The sequence below is a fragment of the Chelonus insularis genome, unplaced genomic scaffold, assembly GCF_013357705.1.
Source record: "Chelonus insularis isolate UGA/USDA-ARS -01 unplaced genomic scaffold, ASM1335770v1 contig_57_pilon, whole genome shotgun sequence".
NCBI classification, from domain to species: Eukaryota; Metazoa; Arthropoda; class Insecta; order Hymenoptera; family Braconidae; genus Chelonus; species Chelonus insularis.
The window spans coordinates 49,921-65,153 of NW_023276654.1; the positions used below are offsets into that span (position 1 = coordinate 49,921).

The window sequence follows — 15,233 nt, forward strand, 5'->3', positions numbered from 1 at the left end:
TACTGTTTTCTCTGGTCAGTTCTTGCTTCGTTACATCTAGCATCAGATGCGCAAACAAGTAATCGTATGTTAAATTATAACGAAAATTTCGATTCTATAAAAATAACAGGAATCTCATTTTAAACACCATTAAGTGACATTCGTAAATTCGAGAAATTAAATGGTTTAATTATTAATGTTCACGGTGTAGATGATGATAATGACATTGCACCGGTTTATTTGAGTAAATATTATGATATCAATAAAAATCGTATGCATCTCGTGATTTCTGAGATAGGAGTAGATGAAAATAAAAAACCAGTTTACCATTACTCACTTATTAAATCTCTATTTCGTTTTGTATCAAGTCAACTATTTAATCATAATGGGAGTATAGATCTTTGTGACCGTTGTTTAAATCACTTTCACACGAAAGAATTCTGTGATCAACATATTCAGGAATGTATTAATTTCAATGATCGTAAAATTTCATTCCCCGGAGAAGAAAATTTGAAAATGAAATTTAAAAATTTTATGTATAAAGAAAAAGTATCTTTTGTAATTTATGCTGATTTAAAGTGCATTATTGAACCTCGTATTGAAAAAAGATCTAAACATATACCATGTAGTATAGCTTTTTATATTCATTGCTCTTATGATGATTCACAATCGAGATTTACTCTTAAACGTGGGGAAGATTGTATAAAATGGTTTATTATTCTCATTGATAAAGAAAAATATATATCATTCTCCAAAGTAGTTGAAATTGATAAAAATAGGAATTCAAAAAGATCAAATTATGATAATGATGAAACAAAATAAAAAAATTCAAACAAACAGCTTCATTTTATAGATTCGTTCCCTTTCATGAGCTCTAGTATCGATAAATTATCTAAATTTTTATCTAATGATGATAAAATAATAACGCGTAAGAATTTCTCCGATGAAGAATCATTCAAATTAGCAATATGCACAGGTAAATTCTCATATGAATATTGTAATAATTGGAGGGACACTTGAAGACAAGCAATTACCTGATAGAAAAATTCTTTTTTCTTCTCTAGATGATTCAAATGTAACCGATGAGGATTATGACCCTGCCCTCAAAGCATGATCTTACTTAAATACTAAAACATTAGGTGATTATTATGATGTATATTCGAATATAGATGTTTGTCTTCTAACTGATCTATTTGACAATTTTAGAATAAATTGTATAAGAACTTATAGTTCAGATCCTTTACATTACTACACAGCACCTGGATTAGCATTTGATGCTATGCTCAAATACACAGGTATTGAATTAGATATTCCATGTGATGCTGAAATGGTATTATTTAAAAAAAAAATAATTTAGATGTGGAGTATCACAATGTTGTCATAGATATGCTGAGGCGAATAATAAATGTATGGGTGATGATTATCAGCCATATGAAGAAGTATCATATTTAATGTACTATGATGTAAACAATTTGTATGGAACAGCCATGAGCTCTTCTTTACCAAATGGTTCTTTCGAATGGTCTACGGTAGAAATCGATATTATGACAATGAGCGATGATGCTCTTACTGGTTATATACTTAAAGTTGATTTGAAATACCCTCAAAGTTTATTGGAAAGACATAAAGATCTGCCCGTTTGCCCCGAGCATTCTTGATCACCTAATTCAAAGGATTCCAAAAGATTGACAACTTTATATGAAAAAAAAAATTATATTACTCACTATGGAAATTTAAAACAATGTATCGAATCAGAATTAAGAGTAACAAATATACATAGAGTTTTGAAATTTGAACAATCTCGATGGCTAAAGCCATATATAGATTTCAATACGGATAAAAGAAAAGAGGCGAGAAATGATTTTGAAAAAAAATTTTTTACGTTAATGAATAATGCTGTTTTTGGTAAAACTATGGAACATATTAGAAAACATAGAGATGTCAAACTTGTTGCAGAATGGGAAATACGTTACGGAGCGAATTATTACATATCTAAACCTAATTATCGTTCTAGAGTAATTTGTAATGAAAATTTGGTTGCGATAGAACTGAAGAAAATAAAAGTGATTTTTAATAAGCCAATATACATTGGATTCTGTATTCTTTATATTTCAAAAATTTATATTTATGATTTTTATTATAATTATATACTTCAAAAATATCCTCTTGAGCAAGCTAAATTAATGTCTACTGATACTGATAGTTCAATCTATCATTTTAAAAATCCTGATATCTTTAAACATATTAAAGAGGATATAGATAAATTTGATACTTTAGAGTATCAGAAAGATAATATATGTGTGGTATACCTTTAGCAAATGAAAAGTTATTGGATTAATGAAAGATGAAAATAATGGTAAAGATATGACACATTTTATTGGTTTAAGAGCTACAATGTATGCATTTAAGGTGATAAATGATAAAGATGAAATAAAAGCTAAAAAATTAGAAGTAGTGAGAGTTAAAGTAAAAGCTCAAGGAGTAGAGTTGTCTGTGATGAAAACGATTACATTTGATCAATGTAAAGAATGTTTATTTAATGATAAAAAAATATCTCGAATTGAGCATCATATAGTTAGTGAAAAACATAAAGTGAGTACAATTTCTCGAATAAAAATAGCTTTAAGCGCAGAATATGAAAAGCAAATGGTGCAATAAGGAAAAACTGATACATTTCCATACGGGTAAAATAATGATAATAATGTAGCAATCACATTGAAAACATGGAAAAGAGGGGAAAAAAGGAAAAAATAGTGAATAAGAAATATGTTTTTATCTATTAGGAGTATTTATTGATACAAATTGTATGTTTCTCATTTAAATTAATAAAATTACAAATCTTTATATCTATCCACCTGTTATGTGATTTATCAAATCCCAACCATTTAACATAGACTTTATAGAATTCTTTGCCTCTATCCACATGTAATTTTCGAGGTACTCGTTTCTGTATTAACACTGATTTCATAGCATCGGTGGCATCTTTTCCATTTTTTGTTTTCACCGGTACAGCCCAGGCATATTTCGAGAAAATATCGATAATTGTTAAAATATATTTGTATCTATTGTTGGTGGATGAGTAATCAGTTAAATCAACCAAGTCCGCTTGCCATGTTTCATCAAGACCTTGTATATGAACTTTTCGATGTTTGAAATTTCTTCTTGCAGGTCTATGCAGCTCATCGGCAATTACTTTTTTAAAGTTTTCCATCTGATTCATTATTCTAGGTTAGACCACTAAGCAAGAAATTCAATGATTGTGATGATTACAAGAGTGCTTCTTGTCCCCTTGAATTTTCTAAAAGGTCTATTATAGCTTGTCGACACACAATAAATTGTAATTTCATTAAATCAGTGATGGCATCAAACTTCAAAAATTTAGAATCAGTATAAATTCTCTCTGCGATTAATTTTTATTTTAAAATTATCCAACTTCTTCTTTAAAGTAAATGAAGTTTTATTCAATGATGATAATGATATTTCACCAGATACTGAATCTTCTATGTCGTTTATCCGTTCTCTCAAAGTAGATATAGATTCTTTCAATAATGATGTTTCATCATGTGATAAATCGATTGTTTCATTTAAATCCGCCAACAGTATTTTATATAAGTTTTCAAATCCTTGATGCACAAAATTATTAACACTCTTCAATGATGCTGCGTCATTTAAATCTATGGGATCAGCTATATTGCACAATCGTTTTCCATCAATATCAAACTCATCGTCACTAGTTAATTGGATACTAATTCCAGGAGGCCCTTTCACTAGACCGGGAGTAGATTCTCAAAGCTTTTCAAAATGATTTATGCTCATTTTTTCAAAAAATAATGTGAAGACCACAAAAGTTATCACACGGATGATTACTTTCTGACTATACCTCAGAATATATACCTTTTTTGAGTATCATCTCTAATTTATCTAACTTGGTTTGAAGTGCTATTAACTTTGAATTTATTGTATTGATTGAATTGGATGTAGAAGATGTATGAGTTTCCAGTGTATTTTTTATTGATGCTGTTACATGATTTTTAACTTTAAATGCTATATCCGTTGTTTTTCTATTAAAGTCTTTCACTCCATTATCAAGTCATTGAATTTGCTCTTTCAATTCTTCAGAAGTATCATTCAGAAGTTTCGATGACACAGCATCGCTTAAATCTATAGCATCACCTATATTACACAATTTTATACCATCAATATCATAATTATTATTCTTAGTTAATTTGAAACCATTTCCCGGAGGGCCCTAAAGTTGATTGTAACTAGGCATCCAATATTGACCATGACGATTGATACTCATTTTTTTTTTATTGTAGCGCATAAACTGTACGGTAGCCACTACATAAATGAGAAATACCCAATTCTTGACTTATATATCATAGAAATTTTGGGTAAATTTTGAGTAAAATTTTCACTTTATAACATTTGCTTCCTTAAGCCCTTCAATGCTCGAAATTATCTCATTTCAATAAGCATTAGTTCTTGCATTGTAGGAGGCTATAGGTAGCTGCGATCGATCAACGAGCTCATTAGGATCATCTCAGTAGGTGAAATTTGTTGATTGATTTCTTTTTGAGACTTTATATTGAGGTAAAAATTTCCTCATTTTGGTTGATAATCCACGGCCAATATCCTTTGCAACATACATATTATAAAATATTTGTATGTCGCCATCTGTTGACTATTAGACTAACGACAGTTTGTTAGTTAACGACGATTGCTTGACGATTAGATTGTTCATAGCAACGAGAGGAGAGTTGATTTATCTCCAGTTTTTGACTGAGACTTGAGTTGACCACAAGGATTCTTTCATTTTAATTAATTTTTTTTTTAATCTGAAAATTATCTGCAGGAAAATTTGATGTTTGCTGAAAAATTTTTATAAAACATGAATGAGTGATAGCTAGTTCCACATAATGATGAGGTAACTGGAGAAAAATATAAGAAGTAAATAAAATTTTACGCATACGCCCGATTTCTTTGAGATTTTAGTTTGTTATACAGTTTTTTATGCTGAATAAATATATATAAATGTATGTATTAGGCGTAAAAACCATTGCTTTACATAGTTATTAAGGTTTGAAAATTGGGAAATGTACACTATCTTGAATAGTTAGTATTTTGCAAATACTTGATGTTGGAGAGGATTTCGAATGGAGTGGGAGGGCCTGTTAAAAATTTAGACCAGCCATTTTATAGAGCAGAAGAAATCCTATCTGCTTTTAAATTGGCTATGAAATGTGCCCTTAAACTTAAAAGATATAAGGGTGCGACTCCACGAAAAAAAAGACGCTTCAAATGATGTAAAAAATCGAAAAATTTCTTTTCTTTGTTACCATTTTAAATGGAAAACGGTGTTTACCATTCAAGAATTTTTCCATTTTTTTTTGAATATTAAAAAAATTTTTTTTTTAAATGTTAATTGAAAAGGCGCTCAACGGCATATTCTGCCGGAGCGCTCAAAATGCTTGGTTTATAGCGCGTCTTCTTTATAAAATGTGACAAAAAATTATCAGTATCTCAAATTTGTTACAGGTAAAGAAATGGCTGATGTACATTGCGTTCATGTTCATAATTATGGACTGTTCTTTGGAATGAATACTTGTGATGACAATACAGGAATAAGATTAAAAGGAATAAATTTTCTAGAAGCAACTTTTGAAGATCAAGATTTGAATGAAAGGGATGAAGATGGTGACACCTTAGAACCATCTAATAATGATACTGACATTGATAACATTTAAAAATCACTGAACAACGATAACGATGACAATGAAGTTGATCAACTTAGATCGTGGGCTATTGAAGAAAACATTAAGTGCTCCAGTTTGGATAAATTGATAAAAATCTTGAAAAGAAAGATATTACCTGATTTACCTCAATGTTCGAATACATACTTGAGGACTGCATCAGCTGAATATGATATAGTATCCATAAAAAATTCTTCTATTGACGGAATTCTTAGAGAGTTTGTTTACTTAAGGAATTAAAAGTGGCCTTTTATTATCTGTTGCTGATTACCATGATTGTGACTTAGAACTAATTGTCAACATTGATGGAATTCCAATCGCCTAATCATCTGGTAAATCTTTTTGACTTGTTTGATGTGAAGGATTTTATATACCTGATATTTATAAACCATTATAGTTGTTTTTTATTATGGTGAAGGTAAACCTAGTTTAACACATTATTTGGAGCCATTTGTCGAAGAATTAAATCTTTTACTTATCAATGGCTTATCTATACATGATAAACACTTCGTTGTTAAGTTGAAATGTATAACAGCAGATACTCCAGCAAGGTTCTATATAAAATGTGTGAAACGACATAGTGAATATAATGCATGTGAACCCCGCACTGTACCTGGAACTAGTATAATCTGAGAAAAATCATCTAGTGTTGTATATCTAGGACTAAATCATCAAGCGAGAACAAGCGATGCTTTTTGTGGAAGAATGGATAAGGACCATCACATGGGAACTCCGTCTTTGGAGGAAATAACACTCGAAATAGACATGATTAAACATTGTGCATTGGATTTCATGCATTTAGGCTGCTGTGGTATTATGAAAAAATTGCTAGAAATGTGGATGTATGGTTTATTATAATTTCGATTTCGTCCAATGCAAAAAATAGAAATTTCTCGTAGGCTTTTACGTTTGAAAACTGAGCTTTTTTCTGGGTTTCACCTAAGCCTAGATCACTGTTCAGTACTAGGAAATGAAAATGAGCAATGATTTTTCTGTTACATTGTGGACCTATTGTTCTACGAAATGTTCCTCTACAAAAATATTATCGTCATTTTATTTCATTACATACTGCATTCAGAATATTATTTTCTGATCAGCAGTCAATATCTCTCAACAATGTTGCTAGAAAGTTATTAAGAGATTTTATAGAACTTATGCCAATGTGATATGGTAAAGAATATCAATTTATTAACGTGCATAATTTTTTACAAATAGCTGACGATGTTATTAATTTCAATTGTTCGTTGACTAGATTAACTTGCTTTCGATTTGAAAATGCCCTACATAAAAGTAAACGAGATCTTCGTACGGCAGTGAAACACTTAGCACAAGTATGCCAACGAGAGCACGAGTGATTATTAAAATTAAGTAAAGATATTTCTTTCCCTAAAAAATATGAAATTTTTAAATCGTACGTAGAAAACGGTATTGTGTTTATAACCAAATTAATTATTAATTATTCTACTTGCATTACTGATAAACGTCCTGATAAATATGCACTTTTAAAAAATGAACAAATAATGGCAATAACGTCTATCTTTGCATTAAAATCAGTTACATCAGACGTAGAATTAACTGCATCAGTAATTAATATCAGAGAAAAAATTTGGACTATACAAAAAAAATTTTAATTCATTTCGAGAAGAGTTGTCTAGTCTTAATGAATGGCAAGTCAATACACGGTTTTATTGAAATGAAAACTATTCAACTTATAAACATCGAGCGAAAATTAATTTTCATAAGATTGTCTATGCAGTCTATAGGTGATTCTAAAAAATTTGCTTTACGTACATGTGACACTTAATCAGCAATGTTTATCATACCGTATTCATACATAAAGTTTGATAAATATCATAATTACAAATTTAATCAAATGTAAATTAATATTTTTCAATATTTTTTATTTCTCTACAGAGTTTTTTTTTAAGACTTCCATCATTTAGCTTAAGTAGACAAATACACATAAAATCTAATTTAAATAATTATTTGCGTAAATAAATATTTTCATAAATATTTTCCTCAACTTAAGTTCAGGCAAACAAATAATTCCCTACTCAGGGCCTGCGTAGGAAAAAATAGGGAAGCCAAAGCTAAATTTTGAAACTAGGTACTCCTTAGGCTTCAGACAGAATGCCTTATTTAGGGACGCCACAGGTTTGCCTTCACGTGCCCTAACCTAAACTCAGGACGCCTAGGTTATTTTCCACACGGGTAGACGTTGTCATTAGTGCTTTATGGGGTGAATAAAGGACAAGAATAAAAAACTACTAACTTTCCACCTCAATGTTGCAATGACATGTTAAGACTTTGAGAATGAGGAAACTGTGGAGTTAAGCAATTGTTCTCAAGTGGAACAGATGATGCCATTGCTTCGTTTTTCAGATCTGGCAGCATTGTATTCTTACTGTGCTTGAGATACGTGTTGTATATGTAAAGTTTTTGTGTTTTGATCAACTTTTTGCAAGCTGCAAGAGCCTTTTGGATTTGGAAAAATGAAGTGATTTTCAAAGGGAAGGATTGCATTCCAAGTTTGAAATTAAGTGTGATAGTTTCGCTAATCGCAATTTAGTTAATACAGGAGTAAACAGAAATGGAGTCTCAGATATCAACTCATCCGTGATTTTAGATAAGCCTTCGAGTAAATTATTATCAATAATTAAGTATATGCTATTGTAATTTTTTTATTATATTAAGAAAAGTATATATATATATATATATACATATATTTTACTTGTTTTATATATTAATTCTACGATCTGAGAAATATAATTTATTATTTACGTGTTTCAGGAGCCATACATGGTGGTGTAGGAAATACCGGCTTGTATATATTTTTTTTTAATTTAGTTTTTTTGTTTTTATTTTAGACCTACGGAAATCGCTTAAGATATTTTCCCTCAGCTAGACATTCTCAACCTTCCTTTAGATGATGATAATTCAATATTTGATATGGCTTTGGGTCAAATAATAAATATTATAGTGTCTTATAATATGGGTTGGACAAAACGAGATAATGGACGTAGCTATGATAGCTTAAATGGCTATAGCACAATTATTGGATTTTGTCCGGAAAAATTTTGGATTACGCCACGAAAAACCGGAAATGTAAAAAATGCGATCTTGGGCACAAAAAAGATGATCATGATTGCCGATTAAATTTTTATGGCGGTGCTAAGGCAATGGAAGCTGATGCAGGGGTTCAACTTATTAACCACAGCAGTATCCTTAAAGAAGCTGGACTGCAAGTACGAGTTGTCATTAGAGATGAGGATAGCTCCATGATTTCTGCAGTACGAGCGGATAATCGAACTGGGAAATTCTACAAATTAGCTGATGAAAATCATTTAATAAAGAACTTTTCTAATGAATTATACAAAATGAGGGAATAATTTAAAGAATTAGCTGGAAACGATGTTATTCTTTATATTAAAAAATGCTTCTCGTACGATGTGTCTCAAAATAAAGGCAATCCTCAAAATTTAGCGGTTAATTGCGAAAATTGCGGTAATTGGTGCAATCCACATAAAAAAACATACTATTCACTTCTCCAATGAAGCACTCCATGAAGAATTAGTAGACTTATTTCAAAAATATGCATCCAATTCCTCCAAATTCTCAATTGCAGCTTCAAGCCAAAGTAACGAAAGTTTTAATAATATTGTTGCAAATAAAGCACACAAAAATAAATGTCTAAGTACAAGTGCTGCTTGTGATATTAGAGTAGCTGAAGCTGTTTGCGTAAAAAATGACGGTGAAAAAAGTATTATAAACATTAAACAATGATTGAATCTTCCTATTGAATCTCGCACAGTCGAGTTCGCTAAACGAAGTAATTCGAAACGAGAGAAAAGATTAATTCTAAGTCAGTCAAAATCAAAAAAATCAAGACGAGTTGAATAAAAAAAGGAAAGGAAACTGTTAAAGACAAAAATGAACAGCACGAAGGCATTACCTATGAAAGTAACTGCGGGATTAATAAATTCAATAATTACGTACGTAAAGACTGTGATAGTAATAACAATAACATTATATTAGAAGATGAAACAAATGTTGTTTATTTTGATATTAAAACCACGGGATTCGCTGCAAATGTCCATATTTTACAAATTGCAGCTATCTGTAATTACCAAATTTTTAATGTCTATGTATACACGAAGTCCGAAATTTCAACGTCAGCGAGTGCTGTAACTCAACTTTACCACAAACATGGAGATTTATATCATAGAAACAAGAAAGTTGAAAGTCTTATATTTTCTGATGCATTAGAATCATTTAAACAATTTTCATTTAATTTATCTAATGGGCGAAAAAAATGTCTATTAGTTGCGCATAATGCTTCATTTGACGTTCCTCGACTTTTAGGCGCTGTTATTAATGCGAAATTGCTTGGAACTTTAGATTTAATTGCAGGTTTCGCAGATACCTTAACATTATTTCGATCAGTCTTGATCGATAGGAAAGGTCCTGGTCAGTTTAAATTGGAAAATGTAAGTAAAGATTTCTTACAGATTTGTGATAACGATCAGCAATCATTTCACGATGCTGCTTATGACGTTGTGATATTGCAAAAATTGACTGAAACATTAAAATTAGAGAGTAAGTTATTCAATGCGAATGAAACTTGTGATTAGTGCTTACAAGAATTGTCAAAGTCAGACAAAACTAAAGTGAATTTACGAATGTCTGCTGAATTAAAACATATTGTTTCTATGAATATGTGCAAAAAACTAGCTTCAATTGATATTTCATGTGATCATTTGAAACAAATATACAAAGAAGGAGGCGAAGATGCTGTTGTAAAATTGTTTACAAAAAAAACAGATAATTAGAAAGTGAGAGCAACAAAAAAAAACATTATATCGAAAGTGTTAAACTTTCTGAAAAATCAAAATTTGCAATAGACAAAAAGTTGAAAACAACCAAAAGAAAATTTAAAAGATAGCACTTATACCTAAGAAAAAAAAAATATAACTAACTAGTATTTTATGTTAATTTAAAGTTTATGATGTTTATATGTTACTTATTTATATTAAATACTAATAAATATTCCACTTATTATAAAAAATGACTTTTCATTTTCAGTGACCCATAGTGAACCTATATCTATAAGCTGCTGTCATTTATTGAGAGCTACTGTGCTTTCATAATATTTCAAACTTACCGCGCAGTGCAACGTTGCCAAGTCGCCATATCTCACTACATGAGAAGTGAAAATAATCGAGAATCAGCTCATTTTAAAAATTTTTTATCACAAAACTAATACCGCTCGTCATAGTGATTTTTACAGAAGGATATCCATTACATCTTTAATCAATAATTATCAGTTTTTGAAAACAATTGTAAGAAAATTACTATTGTTATTTAATAAAACATTCGCTTTAACATTGATCGAGATAGGGTTCCTATCTTAAGCATGCAAATTTTAATAGTCAATATTTCTAAATTTACTACCGCAAGAACGATTAAAAAAAATTTATACGTACAGAGGGCACTTATGAGAATGTGTATTTAAAGTTTCAAATGAATCGTAAGAAAATTGATTTTTTTTGGAACGTCTTTAAGGCATCATAGTCAGTAAAAACGAAGATATTTAAATTCGAAGATGTACTGACGACGTCACACAATATTTTTTATGTGAAGGGTAGTTGGTAGTCTCGGTGAGCATAATAAAAAGAAAGCGCTAGAAAGAAAATGAGACGATGATCGAGGACTTAGCTCTGAATATGTAACGCCATTTGAGATTCTAATTCTAACATAGGATATTTAAAGTTGATCAAATATGAAAACTCTTTTTGTGCACTTAAATGTTGGGTTTGTGAAATGTAAAGTCAGTCGAACAAGAACTCGTAAGATTTCAAGCTGTTGGAGCAAGTTTAACGAAAAATAATTCGATCTGGGGAATGATTAGTTTAGATGAAATCAGTCGATTTAATTCGATTTATTTCAGAGAGCGAAGGAAATTGCCGGAAGTTTTTGTTAATTAAGGACGCTATCTTTACCATCGAAAGTAAAATGAATGATGTTTTTTTAGAATTCAGAAAATTCCGAATGGTCGTTCAAAATAAATTTATATGAATAGACTCGCTCTGTATGATAATGATTAAATTTAGACTCTTTTTGGATTCCTAATTTTGGTTGAATTCAGGATTTTTTGATCTTACCGTCTGAAAACGTCGAATTCACAATATCGCTTCAGGAGCGTTTTCGTAGAGTCACCATCGGTTTTCCACCGATGAAGCTATAAGTATTGTTAAAATTCCATTTATTAACGGTGAAAAAAAAAGTAAATTCAGGCACTAGCCTTCCATGGCATCCTATGAAATTCTAACAGTCGGCTAAAACCATTGAACTTGGGTTTTTGAAAATTTCTAGGAAGGTAAATCATTTGAATATTGTTGTTGTGTGTCAACTAGTCGGATTTTATGAATAGACTGCGTAGTGAGTTATTTCTTTGACAAAAGTACCCAAAAAAGTAAAATCATTCATTTCAATAAAAAGGAATTCGAATTTTTATGAGATGATATTACGCATGTGACAGAAGGTAAATAAAAAACTAAGTAACTTCTATATACGGAAGAAATTTTTTTTTTTTTATTATTATAACTAATATGATTGTATATAATGTTTTTTGACACAAACACATTCCATTATCCATATATTGTATATAAACAGAAACATCGATGTTGTGCTGAAGTTTCATGACTCTCAATGTCTCTACTCATTACTGTTTTAGTGATTCGCTTAGAATTAATGACAAATGTTCACGAAAGATCTATTTTATCATTTGTCTGCTAGATGATTCCAGAGTAATATTTCCATTCTTGAACAATTATAATTGATTATGTCTTACAATATGATATTATTTAATTAATTAAATTGCACTTCATTTTCTTTAAAATGGCAGAATCATTCGTTCGAAGTATTTCAACGCTTTTCCTGAAGATAACGCTGTATTAGGATTTCTATAAATATCAATAAGTTATTTTTGATGTAATGTCGTTCTTCTTGCTTTCTCGCAATGTGTAAGATAGATTTCGTGAAATAGGACGGAGTTGTATAACAGAAAGTTGCAGAGGCGCGCACTCTTTGATTCAAAAAATAAGCGCGTACTAGTAAAGTTAGCCATCAAGTAATCCCAACTAATTTTTCAAGAAAAATTAGTAAGGTCGATTTCAGTACTGTTTAACAGAAAAGTTTTTACATTTTTTTTTTATTACATCAGAAAATCGTACCAAGCATTGTATTTTATTGAATATTTTAATAAGGAAAGTATTATATTTCAAGGAATTGAAAAAATTCTTTTATAAAATTTGATGTTGTTTTTTATTGTTATGATTAATTTGATAAGATGAATCAATAAGATTAAATATTATGATTTCACAATTTAAAATAAAAAAAATTCATTTTTCTTTATAAAATTAGTTGTAAATTATAGAGATCGAAATCGAGAGCAGAATATTTGCAAAATTACTGGCAAGAAAAAATGTAAAGGAAAATTAGAAACTGGAGGTATATGTCTTATATTTTAGTTATCATATCTATTGTATCTGCTCTTTCCTAAATTAAACAATAATAAGTGTCTTTAAAAAGAAACATTGCGTTACTCCTACTGTCAATTAAATGAAATACAATTGACATGAAACATTGTTTGTTAATGAATTATTTTTTACCAACTGATTGTGCCGAAATCCCTGACATTATTGAATTTTTTGGAGTAAAATAGTAAAAATAAAATAATAAGTTCGTGAGTATCTTTCTCATGAATAATTATATTAATAGGTAAAAAAAAATTTATTCGTGCCAGTTAACTGTAGCCACTATTTACTCGTTTATTGATGTAATAGGAACAGCACAAACATCCGCTGATTTGAAGTCACTGCTATCTGTGAACAGAATAAATGATTTCTTATGAGTCATAGATTGAGGTAAATTTTTATTTGAGCTTAATTCGGCATTTAATAAATGAAAAATTTCAATTCTATATTTGATTTAACAACACCCTAATGACTGTAACCTAGAAATATGTCAATTTTCCGGTCATTCTGAACATGTTAAAATATGGTCAAATGGAGTCTCAGTAAAAAACTACACATTAACGAATTCGCCAAGCATAGTATTTTTAGCCATTCCACGGGAACCTTTCTGTGCAGACATTGTGTCTTCGAATCTACAATCAAATAATCAATAAAAGTGTGATGTCTTTAGACTGGCAGCTATTAACCTAAAATTCTACGAAAATCAGGAATTCCAAACAAGAGTCGAAAATTTATAAATTATCTCCATGAAGGGACAGTCTATTCAAATAAACAACTTTTAAATGACCAGTCAGATTTTTCTGTATCCATCATACATTTTTTAAATGACCAATTTGACCACATAACGAACACTGCAAATATTGAGAATTAAAATTATCATCGTTCATATATATTTTTTAGAAAAATTTTTTAATCAATTAATATTATCATCTAAGTTATTGTTTCTATAATTATTCCTGTTCTTAAGCAGATTTCAAGCACACACTAAGTTGCTTGTTGCAATGATTCGATTCTATCTATCCAAAAAGAAAGCTCATTTTACATTTCTTAAACCAGAAATAAACTGAAGTCTAGCTATTCTTTCTCGATCATGGAATGAAATCGTAGGAAACGCATATGTAACTAATTTATTTATTTCCTCGAAATAATTAGTGATGGTTTTAATTGGACTTTGTTTTCTCGATTAAGAACAATTAGAATGAGATAATAAGCATGTTGTTATCTACCGAAACGATACTCTATACGTTCGGTTAATTTTTAAATCATCTTTACATAAATTTTTAAAATATTATGTGCTTTGTCCTTCAAACAGGACACTAATATTAACGCTTCAACCTCATAAGTCCAATAATATTCTAATATGTCCAATATGATTCCACAAAAGTTTCGAACATCACAACTGAACGAAGCAAGACCGATTCAACCCAATAATCTGCTTCATTTAATGCAACAATCGAATTTTTGGAATATTAATTTTCCTCATTCAAGTTATTAGTATCAATGTCACCATTATTATTCGAAATGTTACTATTGTTATTATTAATGAATTAGCTGTTTCATCAAACTGTTCTTAAATAGTCCTTGAATATCTAATTCATTCTTTCTCATCAGTTCTCCCAATTGATTAACCTATCAACGCTCGAAATGATACTATATCTATAGTCATATTTAATCTATTGCCATTGATATTAGGATCATAGTATTCTAGTGAATAATTCTACACAACTAGTTTTGAAGGTGCTTTTTTAGATAACTACACTTTACAAACTTAAGGTTCGTTTTTCTGTGTAAAATTTTAAGTTAAAAAGAAAAATATCGACATTTTTGGGAGTTCTCTACTTAATCTAATATTATGAAGGTTCAATATGCATCTGCACGACTCATAGTCCACCAGCAGTGACTAAATCATCCTGATTCCGTCTCGACCTACCACGATCTCCTGAACTTCTGGGTATGATTTACAAAA

General features: G+C 29.9%; 2 protein-coding genes across 5 annotated transcripts in view; one reads left to right on the top strand and one right to left on the bottom strand.

Annotated features, from left to right (window-relative positions):
• Positions 1-8,723: 8,723 nt before the first annotated feature.
• On the top strand, positions 8,724-10,363 carry LOC118070402 (uncharacterized). The gene is made up of 4 exons (XM_035088991.1): positions 8,724-8,837; positions 8,909-9,022; positions 9,216-9,492; positions 9,639-10,363. The coding sequence occupies exons 1-4, from the start codon at positions 8,724-8,726 to the stop codon at positions 10,361-10,363; spliced, it is 1,230 nt and encodes a 409-aa protein (XP_034944882.1).
• Positions 10,364-13,189: 2,826 nt separating this feature from the next.
• Positions 13,190-15,233, bottom strand: part of LOC118070371 (dystrobrevin beta) — a 300,960-nt gene continuing 298,916 nt past the window's right edge. For all 4 annotated transcript variants that reach the window (XM_035088930.1, XM_035088929.1, XM_035088931.1 and 1 more), the window contains one exon: positions 13,190-13,615. In XM_035088930.1, the coding sequence (XP_034944821.1) occupies positions 13,554-13,615 (62 nt within the window). In that variant the 3' untranslated portion in view covers positions 13,190-13,553. The remainder of the gene's footprint in view (positions 13,616-15,233) is intronic.

Coding starts and splice junctions, on each gene's coding strand:
- LOC118070402 (XM_035088991.1), top strand. CDS start 8,724: ATGGGTTGGACAAAACGAGATAATGGACGTAGCTATGATAGCTTAAAT. Junction 8,838..8,908: donor CGCCACGAAAAACCGGAAAT/GTAAAAAATGCG, acceptor GGCGGTGCTAAG/GCAATGGAAGCTGATGCAGG. Junction 9,023..9,215: donor ATAGCTCCATGATTTCTGCA/GTACGAGCGGAT, acceptor CTCAAAATTTAG/CGGTTAATTGCGAAAATTGC.